Source organism: Clupea harengus, chromosome 20 (assembly GCF_900700415.2).
Source record: "Clupea harengus chromosome 20, Ch_v2.0.2, whole genome shotgun sequence".
Classification (NCBI taxonomy): Eukaryota; Metazoa; Chordata; class Actinopteri; order Clupeiformes; family Clupeidae; genus Clupea; species Clupea harengus.
This window is the reverse complement of record NC_045171.1, coordinates 23,931,404-23,954,137: the sequence shown is the minus strand read 5'-3', so window position 1 is coordinate 23,954,137 and position 22,734 is coordinate 23,931,404. Positions and strand designations below refer to the sequence as shown.

Below are 22,734 nucleotides of genomic sequence, written 5' to 3'. Positions count from 1 at the left end.
CCTCCACCAAGACGGTAGTACGCCTTTTAGTGTATCAAAGTGACAGGCAATGCCTTGAGAATGAGTACACTATTTCCTCTCAAAATAAGCATATGGGATTTATAGTAGTTTACGTTCCTGTCATCGATCGTGTATGACAGTCCTTTATTGGCACCATCACAGTATGTTATACTAATGGCTCACAACCATATGCTTATATCCAACCATACATGCTTAAGATACATCATAAATACAGTGTACTGCAAAACACATTTTGCAATACACTGTACTTTAAGATTGAATGAAAACAACATTTGAACTGCTCTGTTGTAGGGAGAACTGGTTTATCTGTGGCTTTGCCACCAATGATGATCGTTCCCATAGTAACCACACTGCTCAGTAGTTTCACGAGTTATGTCATGTCATGGTTGTCATATTTGTCATTACAGTAAGATGTGTTCATGAGTTCATAAAAACACTGTCTGGGATGAAGATCAACTGCCAGTTATACATCTCGCAAAATAAATACGTTTTTTTTTCCCCCCTAGGTTGTTGTTATTTACTGTAAACATTGAGACACATGGAAAATACCGTACTTGACTGCAACACACCTTTTGAGAAGCACATTTCATCAAAAAGGAAAACACAAACACACACACACACACACACACACACACACACACAACAAACACACACACACACACACACACACACACACACACACACACACACACACACACACACACACACACACACACACACACACACACACACACACACACACACACACACACACACACACACACACACACACACTGTGCATCCCATAGTTGTTGTGTGTATAAATCGTCCAACATCTGAGATGGGTATTTGGTATGTTTCATTCTCACAGTGTCCGCTGCTCGCTCGCTGCTACACTCAGACCGAGTCCACTTTGACTTGGTTGTTGTTCGTCATCAACGGAGACGCTTTGCTCTTGATGCGCTCGCCAGCGTCGTTGGAGCTCTCGGAGAAGAACATCCTGGCTGTGCAGAGCGAGACGATAATCTTCTTGTACTCACGCCTGAAGTTCTGGTTCAGGAGTCCGTAGACGATGGCGTTAAGGCAGCTGTTGAAGTAGGCCATGAAGTAGCTGGACACGAAGAACCACTCGGGGATGAGCGGCGCCACGAGGGCCGGGTTCAGCGCCACCGCCAGCCCGATGAAGTTGAGCGGCGCCCAGCAGACGGCGAACAGCACGAACACCACGAACATGGTGATGAAGTTTCTAATGTCGTGCGGTGTGAGCTTGGGCCGGAACTCGGGCTTGACGCGCCGCCGCACCTGGATGACCAGGATCCAGATGCGCAGGTAGCAGTACGAGACAATCATGATGGGCAGGAGGAAGTGGAAGAAGACCACGGCGATGGTGTACGCCGAGCTGGCCGACTGCGCGAACGTGCACGAGTAGACGCGCGGGTCGTACTGCAGCGAGCCCACGTAGAAGTTGGGCACGATGGCCAACACCGTCAGCAGCCAGATGAGCAGCACGTAGCAGAGCGAGTTCTTGTCGCTGTACAGCTTGTCGTACTTGAGGCTGTGGCAGATGTAGCAGTAGCGGTTGATGGCGATGCCCATGATGTTGAAGATGGAGCCGATCACGCTGAGGCCCATGAGGAAGCCGCTGATCTGGCAGTGGTAGAAGCCCAGGTTCCATCCGTTATGGAAGATGGACACCAGGACCAGGGGGTACGGGTACACAGCCACCACCAAGTCTGCTACGGCCAGGCTCACCACAAATATGTTTCCTAGAAGAACACACCAAGGTAAAGTCAGAGCAATGCTGTATACACTTTTCTAGGTGATGTTATGAATTTGTAAACATTGTTTTTCTATTGTGATAGTTGTTTGTATTATATTTTTAGTTCAGATAGTTGTTATTTTATTCATATTGTTGTGGGCATTATGCATTCATGTTTTTATTTTTCACGTTCTGAATTTTTAAATATGTTTTGAAGTCACTTTAGATAAAAGCATCTTCTATATCTTCAACCACAACTTCAACCTGAAAATTCGGCCATAGGCACTGGCTACCATTGTCACATCCAGCAAGGACATATCCGTCACAAATCTCAACTGTACTTGCAGGAGGGTTCATATGTACAGGCGCAAACCAAAAACTTTACAAAGCTTCTGTCGAAGGCAATTCATCAAACTCGTAGTTAGTATTTTGTAGGATAAACATGAACACATTCAGTGACGCCTTGAATAAACATGACTACGTTCAGTGATGCCCTGACAAACAAACAGAGAATATGAAATGCAATCTGCAATCATGCATATGCGCATAATCACAATGTCACAATGTATGGTGTGCAATACAAATCAGACCTCATTCTGAGTACAGTCTGTTCAAAAGTCACAGCAAGTCTCGGTTTGCGTCTGGCACTGTACTGAGAGTATGGCGCACAGGCCTACAAGTTCACCACAATGGCTTTAGATGTAAGCCGACTGAAACCTTACTCCTGTGGCAGGACAGGACTGAGTCATTGCTCAAAGATGCCGCTTGTTTTCTTCCAGCATGACATTTAGCGCCTCTACATACCTCCTCCGTCTGTCATCTGCCCTCCTCGGGATTTCTGTTGCACCTGCTATTGTCACATGATGTTTACCACGGCACAGAACTTTCCTTCTAAACTTTTGGGCTCCGCCACTCCCTCAGACATATGTTAGTGGGGCGTAGGATGGCACATTTTGTTCAGGCCAGTATTGATGTTCTACATGCTGCTACAGTGAGTTTAATTAGAACATTACTATCATTGTGACCTACGTCGGTTTCGCTCGTACGAGGAAATGGACTTCCTGTGAACTTCAAGGGAGCGACCAATCAGCCCAAACTCTCATGCTTTCAGGGAACGCCAAGTATGTCGTATGACCTGAACATTTGTGACCTAGAACTTTCTCTCCCCATCTGTCTTCTCTCGTTACTGTTAAGCCTGTATGATGGTGGCCTCTCTGGCTACAGCCCGCAGACATGAGCCAACCAGTATGGGAGCGTGTGGAAATGTCATGCGTGCACTCATTATTGCACAGCTCCCTGGTTCCTTCAACCTTGCATTTCGGTGGTAAAGATTCTCAGACGACTAATGGAAGCAGACTAATTTACAAACAAAGAAAGAGAGAGAAACATGAAAATAAACAACTTCAGACTGGAAACACACAATCAGCGTTTCATTCACTTGGCACAGGGTGCCTGGCACATTGTTGTTGTTTGGCTGGCTGGCTAATGTGACCTGTTAACCTGGCCTGACTGTCTCCTAACACCCCTCACTATCATCGCACTGCCACCATCGACTGGCTGATGTGCATTCATGAAAATTGCTCAATTTTATCAAGCACTCCTCATTTGTGAGTCAGCACATTCGGCCCCCGTGCTAACAGCCTGGTCATTAGAAACGCATTCTTCACAGCCCTGACTGGGAGACAGAATTAGGAAAGAAAACGCCTTGTTTGCAGAGCGTCGTTCCTTGATGGCTTGCCACTGACAAACAAACGAGAGGCAAAAAAAACCCTGACAGGATAAATGTAGAGTATTAGAGACCCGTGGGAAACAGGAGGGACCCCGTGGTCTAGCCTTGCTGATTGTGTGTTTCGCTGCCTCGGTTGGAGGATGCATTTTTTTGAGGACGGATTGTGTGACCTTTCTTGGGTGATAAATAGGGGTCAACTTTTCCATCATTACCTTGGCCTCAAACTCGTCCAATTTGGCTGGATCCATGAGATGGAATTTATGACAAAACTAAATAACAACTGCTTCACGGACCATATAAATAAATGTTGAATGTGGTTATTTTTTTTTTTGAGACATTTTTAAAAATTGTGAATTCACTTCGGCAGCATTATGACAGACCTCCCTACAGAGAACTATCTTTTCTTATAATACTGGTAGATGAAATCAAGCATTCTGATTGGTTGAAAGGAGGTCACGGGGTGTACTGTATTGAGCCATAATGTACTGTACAGCTGTTTACATTTACCTGAGCGTTCCATATCAGTGCGCACTCGAAATATACTACCTTAGTTAGAGAAAAAATGGCGGACCAAATCTCCGTAGATCATCTTATTTGTACCTAAAAGTTTTAAGTTTTACTTTTTTTTGCCTAGATTTTTAGAAAGTTCTATACATTATCCCTTACAAATTCCACAGCTGTCTAAAGAATGATTTTAGTGTTCACACTGTGAAAACACCAGACGTCTACTCAACGGCTTCATTAGTTTGAGGTGAAGCAGAGCTCCCAAGAACGACGTTTTTGTTTTTGATTTGTTAAAGGATTAGGTTTCAATGGGAGATTTAGTTCTCACAATTCCCTCCTCTACTTCTTCATGGAAGAGGAAGACAAGTGACACTACAGACGCTCAGACACTAAGATACAGTAGAAAGGGATGACCATCACAGGGAAAAAACATTAAAGAGGCATTCCGCTACTGAGCCTAAAAACATATTTTATTCAGTGTTCCAAAATCTCTTTGCGATGTTACTCTTCAAAAGCTTAGTTTTAGAGACGGCACATACAAATCACCTCTAGGCTTAAATCCATGATAATAAATTACATTTAGAAAGTTTTACATTCCTCTAATGCAGCAAAAAAGTATTTGCCAACAGTTGTAGCATTACTGTCATTTTAAGATGAGGTCTATGAACAACAGAATGAATGTAATTAGAATTGTACTGTGCTCCTCTGTCTAGATCTAGTCGATAATGAGATTTTGGTGAAACAAATTGTGATTTTAAGGTCCTGCAGAAGGTACATTACCTGTCTTCATCTCAAACCAAGCATTTAACATCAACAACACATTTGAAACTATTCTTCGGTAGCTTTGGCATAACTCTCTAAGGTTCACAAAATATATTGAGCTTGTTGTTGGAATACTGCTCAAGGTCAACTAAATATATTGAGCTTGTTGTTGGAATACTGCTCAAGGTCTACTAAACCATTTTATCCTGCATGTCAGGGCATAATCAACAGACAGCATACAGCAGAGTAGAGCGCGACATTTACAATTGAATTTAGTCCCAATTAATCAAACAATGACACTCCTGAGATAACACCGTTGAGTGAGTGGCGCCGGCTACGTTATACCACATGAACAACTTCAGTTGAGATCCCCTTAGCATGTGTGCAAAATAAAAAAAAATGAAAGAAAAATATGCCTGACGTTCAAAAATGATTTAGTGTGTTACTTTTAGTGATTTACTGTGCCTGTTTTTTTTTCTCCATGGTGCAAGTTGTTAAATTCCTTGCGGCAGTGGTTGGGTTGGAGGGTTAAAGTAGTTTGACTGGGGTGGATATGGATGAACCGTAATGACTGGAAGATGGGCTCACATGAAAGTGATTAAATGCACATTGCCTCCTATATGAGAGAATAAAAAAAAAATAAACAACTGATCTGTGACATACTGGGTCAGCAAAGCTGCTATGCAAGCTCATATTAATGACTGCTCTACAAATACCACAAATGTACTCCACGAATTAACACAGTGAGCACAGGGCATGTAGAGTAATCAATTCTACGCGACGCATGATTCATTCAGACAGCCAGTCATTACCGGGGCTGTCATACGGGGGCTGCAGAGGTAGTAGAGAGTTCACAGGCAGGGCCATGTGCGAGGAGGAGAGAGTACTGAGGCTGTGGAAGAAGGAAAGAAAGAAAGAAAGAAAGAAAGAAAGAAAGAAAGAAAGAAAGGATGGAAAAGAGGCTATGCCAGCCTGTCGCCTCACCCCAGTGAGCAGGCTAATGCCACTAATGGCATAGAAGCTGAGGGGCCAACCTTTGGTCGGGATTATTCTTCTCCACTTCACACACTGAAAGAGACGTGCAGCTAAACTCATGGGTTCTTTTGAGAGCAAGAGTGAGTGCAGAGGGGAAACGAATGGCTGATGCTTTCCGTGGCTTTTACACAGCCCTAAAAAGGAGAGGAGAGGAGAGGAGAGAGGCCCCCAGACCTTCTTGGAAGCACCAGGGAACCGGAGAGAACCGCGCGGTGCCAGACGCGGTACATGGCTTTGCCATACTGTACGTGAGCTTGCCTCTGAGTGCCTACTGTAGAGTCCTTAACTGCCACTGCTGTCAAGAGTACACTTTTATAACAATTAGCCCGAACTCTTTGCACATGATTGAAGACATTATGAAAAAAGCGATTTATTTTCATTTAAATTCATTAAAACTTAAAACAGGATCAAATTCACATAGACGCTGAAGAATATAAAACCAAGGGATATAAAGTGATAACAATTCAAACCAAAAGCAAATACACTGGTTTGAGTTCAGGAAATGATTTCCTTTGAGAAGGAATTTAGAAGGCAGCCCACGCAAATGCATGTGCGTGTGCGTGTGTGTGTGCGCGTGTGTGTGTGTGCGTGTGTGTGTGCGTGTGTGTGTGTGTGTCAGTGTGCGTGTGTGTGTGCGTGTGTGTGTGTGTGGGGGGGGGGGTCTATTCTCTACACAGAGGTGGAAGAGTGGGATCTAATTACTTTACAATTTTCCTGTTGACGAGCTCTGCTCACAGTCCGTGCGGCAGAGAAAAAGAGAAACCCTGACTTCAGCAAATTCATGTACGTACGCCGCTCCCACACACAAGCGTGAAGGCAGTCAAACAGCTCCGACTCCCAGTGGGGAGACATGCTCCGACTCTGAGATCAAAACTTGCTTATTTGGTCAGGAAGTGGAAATCGAAGATGATGTCTCAATTAATCTTGAGTCGGATGAATCCATTCTTGAGTCGGAAGTGCAGCCATTGTCATCAGTCAGGTTGAAATGAGGGGCCACCCAGGGAAGGCTTATTTAGCTGGTTTTGTGCTAAGCTAACTACAACATGACAAATGGAGAGGGACGGTGTTGAACACTGAGTCAGGTACATTGACAAATCAAAGAATGTGTGTGGGATTTGCTCGGGATTGCAGGCAGCAGCCACAGTCTGTGATATATTAGGGCTGGCCATATTGACTACATCTGTTACAGTGGTAGACTACCCCCCTCCCCCCCCCTAGTCTGATTCATGAGGGCCACCACTAAGAGCATAGAGAAACAACATCAGTATTTTTGATTTAGGTTGAAGGTCTGTTGGATCATTTTATTATTTTCTGGAGACCATTAGTCTGTGAGATGCACTGCTGTGTAATACAATAGTCTGGGATATAATCCCATCTGAAGGGACTCCTGGGACTCCTACACATAAAACCATGTTTTGATTCAGGACAGCCAGTCGACTGTATTTAAATCTGTCTGATGTGTTTATGTTCTAATGTGGTTTGGCCAGTATCATCCTTACAGATCAAGTGTGCTGTAAAGGGCGCTCAAGTACACTGAGTAACTCACTGCCTGAGATTTCTACCCTCACTGAGAACTTCAGAAAAACAACAATACGTAATTATAGAATATACTGTAGTGCCAGCCATAAACAATATCACATAAAAACTGGAAATAAAATATACTTAAAATATACAGCCACACAAATGCTTTAACCACTAGCCACAGAGGACAGCAGCTTGTCAGCTCTTAAGCAGGCATGTCTCTGGGGGCCATAGGACAGGCTAACAGCTCCCAGCACAGCATGTGTGGGGAGCCCAGCATTCACAAGTGTCTCTACCATAGCAAAGGCACATGCTCCACACGGTCACAGCATGTGTAGGGAGCCCAGCATTCACAAGTGTCTCTACCATAGCAAAGGCACATGCTCCACACGGTCACAGCATGTGTAGGGAGCCCAGCATTCACAAGTGTCTCTACCATAGCAAAGGCACATGCTCCACACGGTCACAGCATGTGTAGGGAGCCCAGCATTCACAAGTGTCTCTACCATAGCAAAGGCACGATTCCCTGTCACTACAACAATCCAGACAATGCAGAAATACGGTGGGACTCTGAAGAGCCATGTGGTCAGTGCTGCAGGTGCAACCAACATGCCATCTGTCATTATCAATTCGCTCAGTATGAAGTAGTGGAGCCTTCTACTAAAACTGGCAAAACTCGTAAAGTGTTGTGTTTTTTCTTAATATTTGTCCTGAGGCAGATAAGGTGAGTTGCGTCCCGGCAATGACAGCCTCAGCAAGTCGCAGCAATTCTATTTGTCCACGAACCAAAATAGCTTTCATAATGTGGCATTGGTATCTCTGAGCAAAGAATGAGACCTTTGTGGGACCTTATCAGGGAAAGAGATTTGACATTTGATATGCAGCCACCTGCTAAAACCAACAACCACCCAAAAAATACACTTCTGTGCGCCGCAGCTGAAGCTGAAGCTTGGCCTCTGACAATGATTTTGGGGAGGAAAAAAAAAAAGGACATATGTCAGCTCTTCTGACAGACTTCTTGTATTTTCATTCCTTCACTGTTCAAAATGAAATGATTTAAAAAAAAAAAAAGAGTCCCCAAGGAACTGTTAAACACACAGCATGCCTTCTAAAGACATACAGTTTGTTTGCGCTGTATGTTGCTAAGTGTGTGCTAAATGAATACCTCTTAATGACAACACTCTTTTGAACCGTGAATAGAGGGGTGCATGATGAAGTGAATTTGAATTACACACACAGTGATGGAGTCACACAGTAGTCTAACACAGAATTGTTCTACCGGTAACCCTGGTGACAAGACTCTGATTGACTTTTTCTGATTGGCTGACAGCCAATTATTTTACCTGACCTACCCCATAGGTGTCCTGTCATACAGAACTAAAGGGATGTACCAAGGGGTAGATCAGGTCAAAAATTGAATTCACCGTTCTACGTTCTATCAATGCTCTGGAACCATTGAATGGTAACCATTGTAAAAATAGCAGTTGATTGAAAAGCTGCCCATCAATAGAGTCTACTACAGTGTGTGTAGTCAGACAAGCTTATTAGTGAACAAAATAAATGTATTCTCTCATTGTGCCAAGTGTTGTAAACGTGATGGATTCCGAGATTAAATAATAAGTTATCAGGAGAACTAGGAAGCTAGCAAGCATAGACTCAGAAAAAGCTAGGAAGCAAAGGATTTGGGCTTAGTAACAATGGTATGAATTGTAACCAAAGATTCTAGAGCACTGCTCTACAATCTTTGATTGTAACCACGCAAACTATACGACATAATAGTAGGCTTACTACAAACTAAACAGGTTGGCTTCTTTTTATACTGAACCAAATGTTTCCTTTGTGGGCTAAACACGCACGCCTAAATACATGTGTGGCAACCAGGGTATAAGTGGGATAACGGCCTCCGAGGTGTCCTGTTATATTGAAAATTGTGGACTTATTTACCTCCGTAAATACTTCGGTATAAAACGGGACACTTCCTTTGCCGTTATCCATAACTTAAAACACACAGTTCTATGGGTAGGAATTCAATAATGCAGACCTTCTGCTCATTAGGCCTGGACTACAGTTTCAATGACGGTCTTTTCCAATGGCAATGTCAAAGCTGGAGGAGAAGAGAGCCTATCCCCATCAGAGAAACTGCATGGTTAATGTGCTACTACTCTTGAATTAACTGCCAGCTTCACTTAATAGGTCTGCCCCAGGTCCTCATCAGACCAGATAGAAGAAGAAAGCAGAGAGAAGCAAGAAGGGAACACATCGCCCTGATAGCAAAAGGCTAAAAAGAGCTGGCAGTCTACTGGCCTCTTGCTCATCAGTGTTGGGGCGGTCCGCTGATGAGTTACAGACAAACGCCCCCCATTTTGCCTCTCGCTTTCAATTTTTTTCTTTCTTTAGTCATTTATTCTTCAGTCATTTTCACCAACCCATTCACCTTTTTTTCAGCAGTGACACCATTGCGTAACATAAGTCTTTTTCACCTTTAGAGACCAGTACCATGAACATCTTCTGTTTATGCTGATATTTTAACTAGACTATGCCAAAGATATGGTTTAGCATAACATGTTATATTATTTACTTAATATCAAAGCCCAGTTACACTATAGATGATGGGGGATCGAGAGCGGGCCAGAAATGGCACACTACCAGTGGGGGGCCGACAAAATCCACTCTCGGATCAATATCTACTTGCTATCTGGGAGTAGACAGAGACAGAAAAAGAGAGAGAGAGGGAGATTGAAAGTGGACAGACAGAGAAAGAAAGAGAGATGAAGAAGAGAGAAGGAGAAGAAAAAGAAGAGGAAGCTAAATAAGAAGAAGAAGAAGAAGAAGAAGAAGAAGAAGAGGAGGAGGAGGAGGAGGAGGAGGAGGAGGAGGAGTTGGACCTGTAAAAGATTCTTTCTTAAAGATACACAGAGGAGGCGTTCTGGTGCTCCACAGATGTGAGAGGCTCCTGCAGGGTGCTTACAGGATTCTCGTTCATAATACGCACACTCAAGAAAGTTGGGCCAGCATAGAGTGTGTCATGCACAACCTAAGTGGCAGCATCTCATTTTCAGTAAACATAGAGAAACTATCTGATGTAAACGGAAGTGAATGATGGCGCCTTGAGCATGAAACGCTGTCACAAAGACTGCACTGCCAAACAAACCATGTTTAAAAAGAAATTGGTTAATTGGAACATTATCTGATTATATAAATTAGCCTACTTTATGGAAGTTTAAAGGACTGCTCCAGCCAAAACATGATTTGGCCCTCATTTTTGCCATAGTTTTGAGTTAATAAACTCAGCCGTACGTTTTTTATAAAGACGTTTTCTTTCATTTTTAGATCAGTCAGATGCCAGCCTGCTGGCACTGAGCCAATGAAGGTGTTCTAGCATCCATGGAGTTTAAACGCATTTTGAAAGAAAGAATAAACGTCGATCAGATAAATAATGTAATGTCGGTGAGTTCTTTGAAGATAACAGCAGTTGTTCATTTTTTTGGCCAGAGGCCTTTTATTGTGGTATGCAGACAGACAGGAAACGCTGACACCACGCTGGGAGAATCAAACGGCAGGTCTAAATGCAAATTAACCGACACACTGGCTGAGCTCAGTCTCTTGCCCAAAGCACCCTGGGAAACCCCCAGCACCCCACACAACCGCCCCTCTCGCCCAAGTGGTTGACTGTCCCCAGCAACCCGAAATCCTTAGTGCTTCATGCCAGGGGACCACAGGACAGGGGACCACAGGACGCGCTCCACTTGCTCTGCCTGGCCAGGGCTGCTGCCGAGGCCCCTGGAGTCGCTCCAGCTGCAGCCCCCGGATGAATGACTGGAGCACGAGCACTTCCTGCTAGATATTACCGAAGCCATGCCGGGCATACAGGCTTGATCAGCGGCATAAGCGCCCAGTCTTTCTCTTCCTCCGGTTCAATCTCTGACTTTGTTTTTGTAAAGTTGGCCTGCTACGACTGGGACCCCCTCCCTCCCAACGCAACTGCCTCCATCATCTGCCCCGGGCATGCCGGTACCCCCGGTCCTAGTTTGACTGATGCATTGACTCCGGATCCTGGCGGGGCTGCAGCATCGTCTCCATGTCCTGGCGGGGTGACAGTGTGGCTCCAGGTCCTGCTGGATTCTTCGTAGCATTGCCATCTTCATCCACTTCTGACCCCAATGTAATGTCAGTGTGTTCTTCCAAGACAACAGTCAGTTGTCTTCTTTATCTGGCCATAGGCCTCCTATTGTGATACACAGACAGGTAGGAAACACTAACACCACACTGGGAGAAACAGAAGACACGTCTAACTTCGACATAACAACGACCAGAGCCAATCCTGTTGTTAGAGCCACTGTCTCCGTCATACTGTTCTTCAGGTATGTCTTTAAATGTCTCAAGCATCTGAATGACGCTAAAACGTTCAATTAAACCACCGTGCTTTCTTTTCTTGTATTTTAAACAATTCTATGCTATTTCAATTTACTTTCACATTATTACAATTTTGCATACAGTAGGGGGCGCCACTGGGCTGCCGAACTTCAACCACCTCTGAAAGCACGCTCATCAACCCCACCCCTGACTTATCTGTGCCTGTCTCCAGCTGCATATTACGCCCATGACATCATACTCAAGTTATTGGGGGAATTAGGCTCTAGGTACACAGTCTTTGTTTGAGATTAGGCTTACCTAACAGCGGGGAGTGCCACAACTGAATAATACAAAGAGACAGTGGTGTCAGTGCGTGTAGACTCTCCCAGGCTGAGTGTGTTTCATAAAAAACTAACGACTCGGAGTGGGAGGAGTTCAGGCATGGGTGGGGGGTTGCCGTTGAAGAACAATGTGAGTTATTTGTACATGCATGCATGATGACGATAATGTGGAGGAGGAGGAGGAGGAGGAGGAGAGGAAGAGGTGGGAAGGAGTGGGTGTTTGGTTTGTGTCGTGTGACAACGCTCAACACATAACATATTCCTCGTGGGTCACTGGAGTCCATGACAGGGCATGGGATATGGACTCCCAGGAGGACAGCATAATGAAGTGCTCATTATAGGAGGCTAAAACGGAATGGCTACAGGGTTAATTTGGCCCACTAATCATAGTACATGGTGAACTCTTCTCAGGAGAGGGGAGAACACAGGACTCAGGATCTACTGGCAATGAGCTACACAAATGCAAACACACAACAAACCCATTAGTGTTTACCACCATTGAGTCTGGCTGCTTATGGGAACCTTAGGATTTTGATTTGGATAATTATCGGAGAGAATGTCAAATTGGTGCCAAATACTCAATGAGGCATCTGAATACTTGACTGGTATGTGGTCCCTACCTTATTAATCCATGCGTGATCTCTAATCTAATCCTCCCAAAGGCATCCACGTCACACTTCAGCAAACAACAGCCACAAAAGGAAGCCATGTGTTGGTAGTGTTGATGGTGTTGGTGGTGTTAATGGCCAGTGGGATTCATTTACTTTTAGTTGTGGAGATCAAATGGAGTCCCATTATCTCATAACTTGAAGAAGGCACAAACTAATAACTGAGGATGCCTGCAGTCTTGAGTGCAGCTATTAGATGTTCTCCCCCTTTTTCCTGATTCCAAATGTCTGTGAAATGGCACAGTTTACAGTAAGTCTTCTCTCGCCCAACTGGGACACATCACTTTATGTGCAAGTAGTTGTGCTGAGGAGTCTGGTTAGCCAATAAAGGGCAACATCCTTGAAATGAATGCAGACAAATACTCCATAAATACTACAAAAACAAGTTTGAATCATGCGGTTTGCTTGGTCTTAAAGAGAGAAAAGACCAGATGAGAACACAGGGACAACCCAATGTTACAATCCATCCTCATCTCCAGAAAACAGAGCATATGTTATTTTTAAATGCACCACATCATGAATAGATAATAGGCCCTGCTAAGGAATAGTATTGGGAATAGCATTACAGACTATCTACAGGGCGTAATGCACGGTCTACCTGTAACAGCAGGGCTGATGCAGAAAAAAGTAGGCTAATCATTTAGAAGTTATGTAAGCAGTGGTGTTCTACAGATTTCAAAGGAATGCCCGAGGGTGTCTCACATGTCGAATATGTGCTTATGGAATCTCGGCCATGTTATCGGATAAGAACGAGGAGACAAGCATGCATGACAGCTTAAGTGCATGCCTTGTCTGCGTTTAGATGTTCTGCCGCTGAAATCAAATAATATTAGATTTCAGCGCCAGAGAAGATCTAAAGCCTACTTGTGCTCTGAAAAGAGCGCCTAGTCTGTTCCATTAGCAGCCAAAAGCTTTTGCTTGACTCGCCCATTAGCATAACCATTATGCCCTTAACTCATTTGTACATTTTTAAACACTTTGTGCTTTAAATAATAATGTGGTAACAGTATATATGTCTCCGCGTTAAGTCAAACGCGCTACTTAGGCTTTTTCCTTTCATGTAAAATTCACAAGTGTCTTGTGTTTTCAAACGATGGTAGCTGACGTCGTTCGGAGCAACGTGACAATGTTCTTGAATTTGCTCTTGAGATTTTTTTGGTGGACCCATTGGGTTGGGCTTTTGGAGGGCGCACTCTTCATTGGCAACAAAGAGTGGCATATGGATGGTGACACCTGGGACATGCGCTTCATCTGCAAAACGACAAATGATTGGTTGGGGCAAGTTCTGTTTGATACAAGTCCAGATACCTGCAGCACGTTAAATTAGGGCATTGTAGTTCTACAAAGTGATGGCGTTTTCTTAAGCTCGGCACCTACACAGAGATGAGTGGTAGGCCTTCAATTCAAGAGTTTATTCAACCCAATTGCCAAGTAGGCAACAGCCGTTTCTGACCTACTTGAAATACTTTATTTTGCCTATGACACTTACTCAAGCCTTCCTCGCTTCTTGTACCACTGACGCGATTCATCTACACAGTGCTTTGCTACCATACCTTAGCACAACCTTATTAACATATTATTAATTATGAACATAGTTTAGTTTAGCTTAAGCCGTCCAATGATCATGGGCTTACTGTACATAAGCCATATGTGGAGAGAAAGACCGAACTGTAAACACAGCTAGATGTGCGTTAAGTAATGCATCTTCCATCCTGCATTTCAACACATAAGAAGTAGTCAAGAAAATATTTCCTGCGCTGGGAACGCATTCCTTTAGCGTATCTGGTGGAATAAACGGCGTACACTACACGCTAAGGGCCGACATTGCTTCTATCAGAGACACATTTTATTCTGAAGGCATCCACGAAATTCAATGTTGACACATTCTAAACTTTAAGGTATTTCGTTCGTCAGAACACACACACGCACCAAACACTTGGCCACCTGCGCGAATATGTGAGCCTTCACATTGACCCATGGGTCGTGAAGTCACATCCCACCCCTGTCGTGTTTGCGCTGTAAAAACGGCTGTATGTTTATCGTTCTGGTTATGTATGTACGCTACAATATCGCTGCTACTGTCTGTATGGTGTAGCCTGAATATACCTTAAAAAAAAAAAAATGAATCTAAGGTAAATGTACAAAGACAGTGTTCGAAGTCACACCTCAAAGTAGAGACAAACGTGCTGAACATGGTTTTCACAGCTTTAGAATAGAGAGTTTTAAAGCTTTCCCGATACGATTTTCCAGATTATTTCAGGCTACCGTAATCCCTGCGCAATCACTGGAATAGTTGGACAACATGTAAAGGAATGCCCCTTCCGTGAGGTTCTATAGATTTATCATACGAATCTTGCCCGAAACCTTACTACACGTTGCTATTTACCTAGGTTAAGCTGTATACCTAAACTGCATAATAAGCATTCCTCAGCTATCCACTCTCTGTCACATCTGGATTTGCGCGCACCCGCACCGACTTTCCAATGTTAACATCTTACGCTCCACTTTAAATTCCCACGATTTTTAAACCATTGCTTTACTATTTCTACAGTGCCCGGCGTGGGTTCGCAAACTTGTCACGACCAACTGACTTAAATGCCACTTACCTGCGTTCCTTAGTTTCTTGTTTCTGCACACCGAGATAATTACCAGGAGGTTGCCCAGTATGTCAACGATAATCGTAAAAATCAAAACCCCCCCCAAAGTTGTAGGCACCCATGCCGGGCGACCAAGTGTCACTTCGTGCGGGGTCAGTAAAGAACTGTTCATCAGTCGGCTGCCATTTGTTTTCATTTTATCGCATCCCTCACTTTCTCATACTGGAAAATAAATCACTGGAGTGGGTTCCACTGGACTTCTGTGGTATTTCGGAGTCGCCAACGCGCAAAGGTCGCAGAAGAATGAAATAAGCAATGAACTCCGAGGCTTCCATGTTGTAGTCCTTGTATTGAGCAGACATCTGATCGGAACTTGAATATCTGTTACCAGACACACGTGGCAACAGTTTTATACCTCTGTATCTGCCATCACATTGTTGTGTATGATCCGGCGTCAAGTTAAGTTCCTCTCACTGAAAATACCACGGGCGCACATGACTATAGAAACGCTGCCCCACAGTGGAGGAACGTGAAAGATTGCGTCTACCGCCGAAAACTGTCGTTCTCATTCATAGCACACTCACATGAGGAGTCGATCTTTTATTCATGTATCCATTCATTATTTCGAGCCATTCACGCAGTAGGCTACATCGTGTACCCCATGCTCGTTTCATTCAGACTTTTGCGCGATAAAGAGAAGCTTCATGGAAGCAAGACTGACGATAAAACAACTACAGATGGCTGTTGATTTAACGTTTTAGACAATATTTCAGAATTTTCAATAGCATTTATAAGTTTACAGAGTTTTTTTTCCAGTAACAGTTAATTACTTTTAATTCGCCTCAAGAGGTTATAAGGCGATGGTGATAATGAAAGAGGCACCTGTCCCTCTGTTAGTGAATCATATTTCTTCGGTTAGAACTCAGTATTAACAGTGAACACGTGCCACCACGGGGCACGTGGCTCAAGGAAACACAACGCAATGATGCGCTAGAAAAACTCCTTTGGTCGCATATGAATCATATTATTTGAATCCAGAACATGGATCATACATAAAGTAAATGGTTTTAAACACTGTAGTTCCAGTAAGTGCTCTGCTGGATCCTTTAGGTCCAAAGGCTTCCCCAAGACACACAAACCATGACGTCTTACACGAAATAATTAAATACCAATACTACAATGCAGGCAATCAATTAATCTTAATGAATGCACTGTAAGTAGCCAGTTAACATGGGACCCTCTGAGTTGAAGTAGGGAGATTATGGTAGTATACACTGCAAAATTGTCTGCAACACTGAACATCTAGCTGCTGCCTAAGTAATTTGTCATCAAGCAAATAGGGAGATTTCTGGACTTCTTTGGCTTAAGTCCTGTGCATGGTCTCTTTGAGAAGACCAAGGCACAGGCTTCTGGCAACAAATCGATGGCTTAAAAGGTGACAGCGATGCCTTTTTTTCTCACTTCAAAGAATAGAGCTTGAAGGTGATTTTTGAATTTGTGAATCTGAATGTGCCTGAAATCCTCCTCTTTTGTAGCAGTCTGGGTGTTTATTAGAATGTCATCATTATATTTTCGCTCAGGATACAATGATATCTCATCAGCAGTGATTACACACCAAGGCAATCTTACTAAAAGTGTCTAATTACGGTAATTACTGCGATTGTCATTTTTATTTAATACACAGATTTGTCCTTTATAATGCCCTTTTTAATAAGTGGATATTTTGCCACACCTCCAAAACCGGGACTAACCAAAATGAAGTCTCTTTTCCAACACATTTGTTGGGTCTCTGACAGGCCATGGATGTGACCTCTGAGGTAAGGACAAAGAGCGCTCCGTGGGACACCTGGACCTGCAGCCAAATGATTTCCTTATCAGAGGATCGGAAGAGATTAATGAGCTGGTGAGAGAGGAGACAATTTAATGAGGAAGCATTCGATACCATTTAGCATTGGCTAATTCATCAAGATAGCAGCCTTCCGCGTATATTGATGCTCCACTCCACCCGCACCAGCAGCACACATTTAGCATCCAGCGTCAGCCCCCTCTGCACTGTACACCGCGGAGGGGAAAATGACAGCTTACAAACAAATGATGCGTGGTAGCACATTTGTTGATGAAAAAAACACTGAAGTGATGGTGAGAAGGGTGTTAAGGAGGGGAGAAATGAATGGATATGATCATTAACAGGCCATCACCATTTCCCTCTCTGCCCAATCAATCAGTACGGAGGCCCATCAGACGGAGGGAGAGAGTGCCTCCTAAGCTCCTTGAAACCCAAACCTTTGATCAATCATGCACGCCTGCCGTACACAAGCCACAGTTTCCCCCCTACACCCAGAGGCAAGTATTTTTAGAGAACTGTCAAATCTTTCTTTCTCTTTTTCTCTCTCTTTTCTTCTTCAAGTGTGTTATCCGCTGCTGTCAGTGCTGCATCTGCAGGGGCGGACTGGGGGAAAAAAGTGGCCCGGGAGTTACTGTCAGACCGGCCCACTCAGTACACGGCGCGCTGCCCACTCAATACACTGCGCGTTGCCCATTCAATGCATCGCACGTATAGACCAGTCAGTGGCCTACTTGGAAAAATACCCATACACTTAACATTATTTTGGATGATTACAAAGAAATTACATCATATATGTTTTTTTTTAATAACATTTGGATCCACCAATTTGCCTGGGTGGACACATGGAATAAAATGATACTGGCTATTGTAACACTCCAAGGTAGGTATAGGTTGCTAGATGAATAGGCTTAACTCTGGGCTAGTATCAGATGGATGGTTATACGTATAACTACAGAACATTAAGGAATGAATATCCACACAATAAAGAAACTGGAATCAGAGGGTAGAATTAGTATGAACTATATTGTAGAAATTAACAGAATAGAACATACGATGGGGTGTGAACATCAGTGGTATCAGTAGTATTGCATGCTGGGTGTGTGATTGTGTGTGTGTGTAGGGGTGTTGAAGGTGCATAACAAAACAATAAGTTAAGTAACAGAACCTAAACTAACTCTGCTGGCCCTGGTGCATTATAGTCACATGATAATAAAAAACAATATCAGCATACTTATGTGTTAGTATGACCTCACTATCTAATCTAGATAACATATTAACATTGTTTATAATGTTAGTGTTGTGTGTAACACGGTGATTTTAGCATAACAAGCTAGCTGGTTAGAAATGATAAGATTGCCCTCTTTACAACTACCACCATGGATAGCTTGCTCATCGATTGTAAACAAGTGACTACGGCTAACATGTTAAAGTAGATCATCTCGATGATGACAATAGCGCCAGCTTGCTTAATTTACCAGATCATAACGGTCTCAATTTTTTGACATTTATCTACCTAACGTTAGCTAGGCTAGTTGGTAGTGAACGTTACCTCATCTGTGAAAAGCAAGCTAACATTGGCCAAGTCAAGGCCACAATTTACCTTGTATCACTGTCGCTGTCACGCGAAATAACAGTCATAAATGGCCCAGAGTTTTCTTAAATGCAATTCCTCAAAACTACCAGATGCCCCACGGGCCGCTCCAAGGGCTGACGGCACACGTCACTACGGTTGCGTGCCTTGGTGGGGCGTATATGCAAATCCAGGTGCGTTTAATTTAAGAATCCTCATCCTCAATCCGTACAGCTGAGAACACTTCGGCTGTGTAAGAACCCATCCAGGTGTTCATTAATAAGGTGGAGATCGTTTCTTACGTTGAATTTCTGAAGTCCGTAAGAACACATTTCAGAAGACACTTCAGAACATTTTCGAAAAATAGGCACCATGAGTGTGAATACAGATTGCGAGGAGGAGTATAAAAATCAGTCAGTGATTTAAATTTTATAGTCAATAGAGGAAATTATACGTGTTCTGAGTAGTATGGAAAATGGACGAAGGTGCCGGCGGTGAAAGTGAGAGGGCCGGTTGGTGATGGCCGAGGGCCGGTATTTTGGACCATCCCAACCTCGTCGGCCCACCGGGGATTCCCCCGGTATCCCCGATGGCCAGTCCGCCCCTGTGCATCTGTATGAGGTGATGGCTCTCCTGATGCGGTGTGGAGAAACCGGCGAGACCAGTCTGCACTGCCGGTGGCTTAATGAGCAGGGTTTGTACAGGGTTTGTTTTCCCATGGCTGTGTTACGCAAGCTTGAGAGAAGGACGCGCCTTGAGCTCGGCAACGGGAGGGTGTGAGGCCCAGGTGAGCTGTGCAGCAAATGACAAGGGAGGGCGTCAATCTTCAAGCGAAATATGCTCAAACCACACACATTCACATGCTCATACACGCACACACACACACACACACACACTCACGCACACACACACACACACACACGCACACACACACACACACACACACACACTCACGCACACACACTCGCGCACACACACACACACAAACACACACACACACACACTCACGCACACACACTCGCGCACACACACACACACAAACACACACACACACTCACATACACACATTCACATGCTCATACACGCACACACACACACACACACACACTCACGCACACACACTCGCGCACACACACACACAAACACATTCACATACACACATTCACATGCTCATACACACACACTGTGAAAAGGTGAAGTTCCTCCCCCCTTCTCACTGTGGTCCATGAGGGAAGAAGGACTGGACTCCCCTACCTAAATGGTTGGGCCCGGATTCCCCCACCCCTGTGGAGGGGTCCAATTACCTTTTAATTGGACCAAGGTGGCCTTACTTAAGGTGCACCTCATTGTTTCATGAGAGAGAAGGACAGACTGAACATGCTGGATGGAGCTTGGTCAAGGTACTAGACAAAACCTGAATGCTCAGAGGTGTACCTTGTCTAGCATAGGCTTTAGTGTGTTCAGTTTGTGTTTGTATGTTTTGGGGTTTTTAAAAAACCCCGTTGTAAATAAATCTAGCTATTTTTATGGAAGCCACTGTCACCTGCGTCGTGTGTGCGTGCCTGCAACCCCATTCTACCAGGCTACATCCCACATTGTGAGATGGCCGGCTCGAGCGGTTTCTCACACACACACACACACACACACACACACACACACACACTCACACTCACACTCACACTCACACTCACACACTCACATACACACACACACATTCACATGCTCATACAAACACATACACACACACTCACATACATACATACATACATACACACGCACACACACTCACATACACACATTCACATGCTCATACAAACACACACTCACATACAAACATACACACGCACACACACACACACTCACATACACACACACACATACACACTCACTCACTCACATACACATACGTATCCACATGCAGTGCCCATACATTAAAAATCAGGGGCCATCTTCCCATTACCTTAAATGCTTTGAAATATCTGTTGCATAATTGAATTTGATTAAGATCTTGGTACAGAAGGTGGGTTGTCGAGGTGTGCACATCCAAAAGTACCCACCATAGGATTCGGGTGCAGGACCCAAAAACAGTATATTGACGCATAGTTACGTAAAAACCAGTGTCTATCAAGACATACCTTCTCTTTAAGTCTGATTAAGAAATACACGCACACACACACACACACACACACACATGCATACACACACACACACATACACACACTCACTCACTCACTCACATACATACATACATACATACATACATACATACCCACATACAAACACGCACACACACACACACACACACACACACACACACACACAGGCCAAGCATTACAAATAAAAATAGATAAAATGAGTGTGCATCAACTTTAGTCTGATTAAGAAATTGCCACCACTCTCAGTATTAGGGTGTCTTATTCCCAGGAGGTACATTTCAAGGCATGGTGCACAACCCTGTATTCCTCTCTCTGCTACATCTTGACTGGTTGACATTGGAGGTACAATGTGGCGCTACAGATGCGACTTGATAGGCATAACCTGTCAACATTTCACATGAGCCCAACAACAAAAAAAATGCCATCTTTACCTCAAACAGAATCGGAGAATAGCGAAAAATCAATTCAGCACATAGTAATGGAGGCGTGTTTCTCCTCAGTGGCATTTGGGAGACAAGGGTTGATGTGCCACCGGGGCTCTTATGTCGCGTCTCAAACTCTCCTCTCGGTCATACGCGAAGGAATCTGAGGCAGCGAGAATCCTTTTGTGCTCGATCGCATGGGTGTCAGATATAAATGGACTGAAATGGAAAGGCTTGTAGCCCATAGTCAGCCCACAGTCGAGGGAAAACCTTGGGTCTTTTTGTGAGTTTTTTTTTTTCTCTCTTTTTTTTTTACAGAGTGTGTGAGAAAGAGGATCCAGGACTGTGGCCATCAATAAATCATTACAGCACTCTAGCTACCACTGCAGCAAGTTCATTCTCAGAGAGATCCTTTGTTGTTTGAGTGTAAACACCGAAGAGAGGCAGGCTGGGAAAAGAACAGCGGCATGAAACTTGCTTCACAAACATGAGGCACCCTTGATGATTAAGTGATCGAAATTATATGATTAATTGAATGTATTAATTAAATATCCATAAAGCATGAAGGAAATGTAGATCTACTTCAGATGTCGATGGATGTACATGATGTTGAGAATTCAAAATGAGCCTTGTGGTGAGGAAAAAGAAAAGAATGCTCTGAGAAAGAGAAACCATCCTGCTTTGTGGTTCTCTGACTTTTGAAAACTCCTCTGCTGAGAGCATCCGCTGGCTTTGGTCTTTTGTCGAGAAAATAACTGGAGAATAATAAAACAACAGCCACACTGTGCCAGCACAACCCAAATAAGGAGCACATTAGATATCACATTATTTGTGATTCGCTGTGACACACGGTTTGGATGTTTTGACAGTGCGTGGTCGTTACTCAAGAGGCTGTGTGACACAAGAGTCATCGTTCCTGCCTGATGGACTGTGGAGTCCTCTTTGAGACCATGGTGTGTGTGAGAGAGAGAGAAAGAGGGCCAGTAAGAAAGAGAAAGAGTCTCTAACAAGGGAGATAGACACAGATGATTTCAGAGTAGATACAGAGAGAGAGAGAGAGAGAGAGAGAGAGAGAGGAAGGGAGAGAGAGAGAAAATGGGTTCAGAGTAAAGCGAGAGAGAGAGAGAGAGAGAGAGAGAGAGAGAGAGAGAGAGAAAGAGAGGGAAATGGGCAACCAGGGGATTGAGAGGGGAGAAAGAGAGAAAGAAAGAGGCCCGGAGAGAGAGAGAGACTAGAGAGAGGGTCAGTCAGAGAGTCACACCAGAGAGCAAGAGTGCGCTGCGATCCCAGCTGATATGCATCAATTTGGACTGGGGCCCAAGTGAGAACAGGGCCAAGTGAGGCTCAATGGGGCGCGAGAGTAAGATAGAGGAGAAGACGGCGTAGACGAGGGAGACATTTCAGCCTCTTGATGGAAAGCAGGAGGAGCAAGGCCATCGAGGAGAGGAGGGGGAGAGATGATGAAGGGAAG

At 44.1% G+C, this 22,734-nt stretch overlaps 1 protein-coding gene across 1 annotated transcript; it reads right to left on the bottom strand.

Moving 5' to 3' along the window:
- Positions 1 to 748: 748 nt before the first annotated feature.
- Positions 749 to 15,925, bottom strand: mtnr1ab (melatonin receptor 1A b). Its single transcript, XM_012829257.2, has 2 exons — positions 15,279 to 15,925; positions 749 to 1,766 (listed from the first exon to the last, which is right to left on the bottom strand). Exons 1-2 carry the CDS (start codon positions 15,463 to 15,465, stop codon positions 898 to 900), a joined length of 1,056 nt encoding a protein of 351 aa, XP_012684711.2. The 5' UTR covers positions 15,466 to 15,925; the 3' UTR covers positions 749 to 897.
- Between the last annotated feature and the right edge of the window lie 6,809 nt (positions 15,926 to 22,734).

Coding starts and splice junctions, on each gene's coding strand:
- mtnr1ab (XM_012829257.2), bottom strand. CDS start 15,465: ATGAAAACAAATGGCAGCCGACTGATGAACAGTTCTTTACTGACCCCG. Junction 1,767..15,278: donor CAAGAAACTAAGGAACGCAG/GTAAGTGGCATT, acceptor GTGTTCTTCTAG/GAAACATATTTGTGGTGAGC.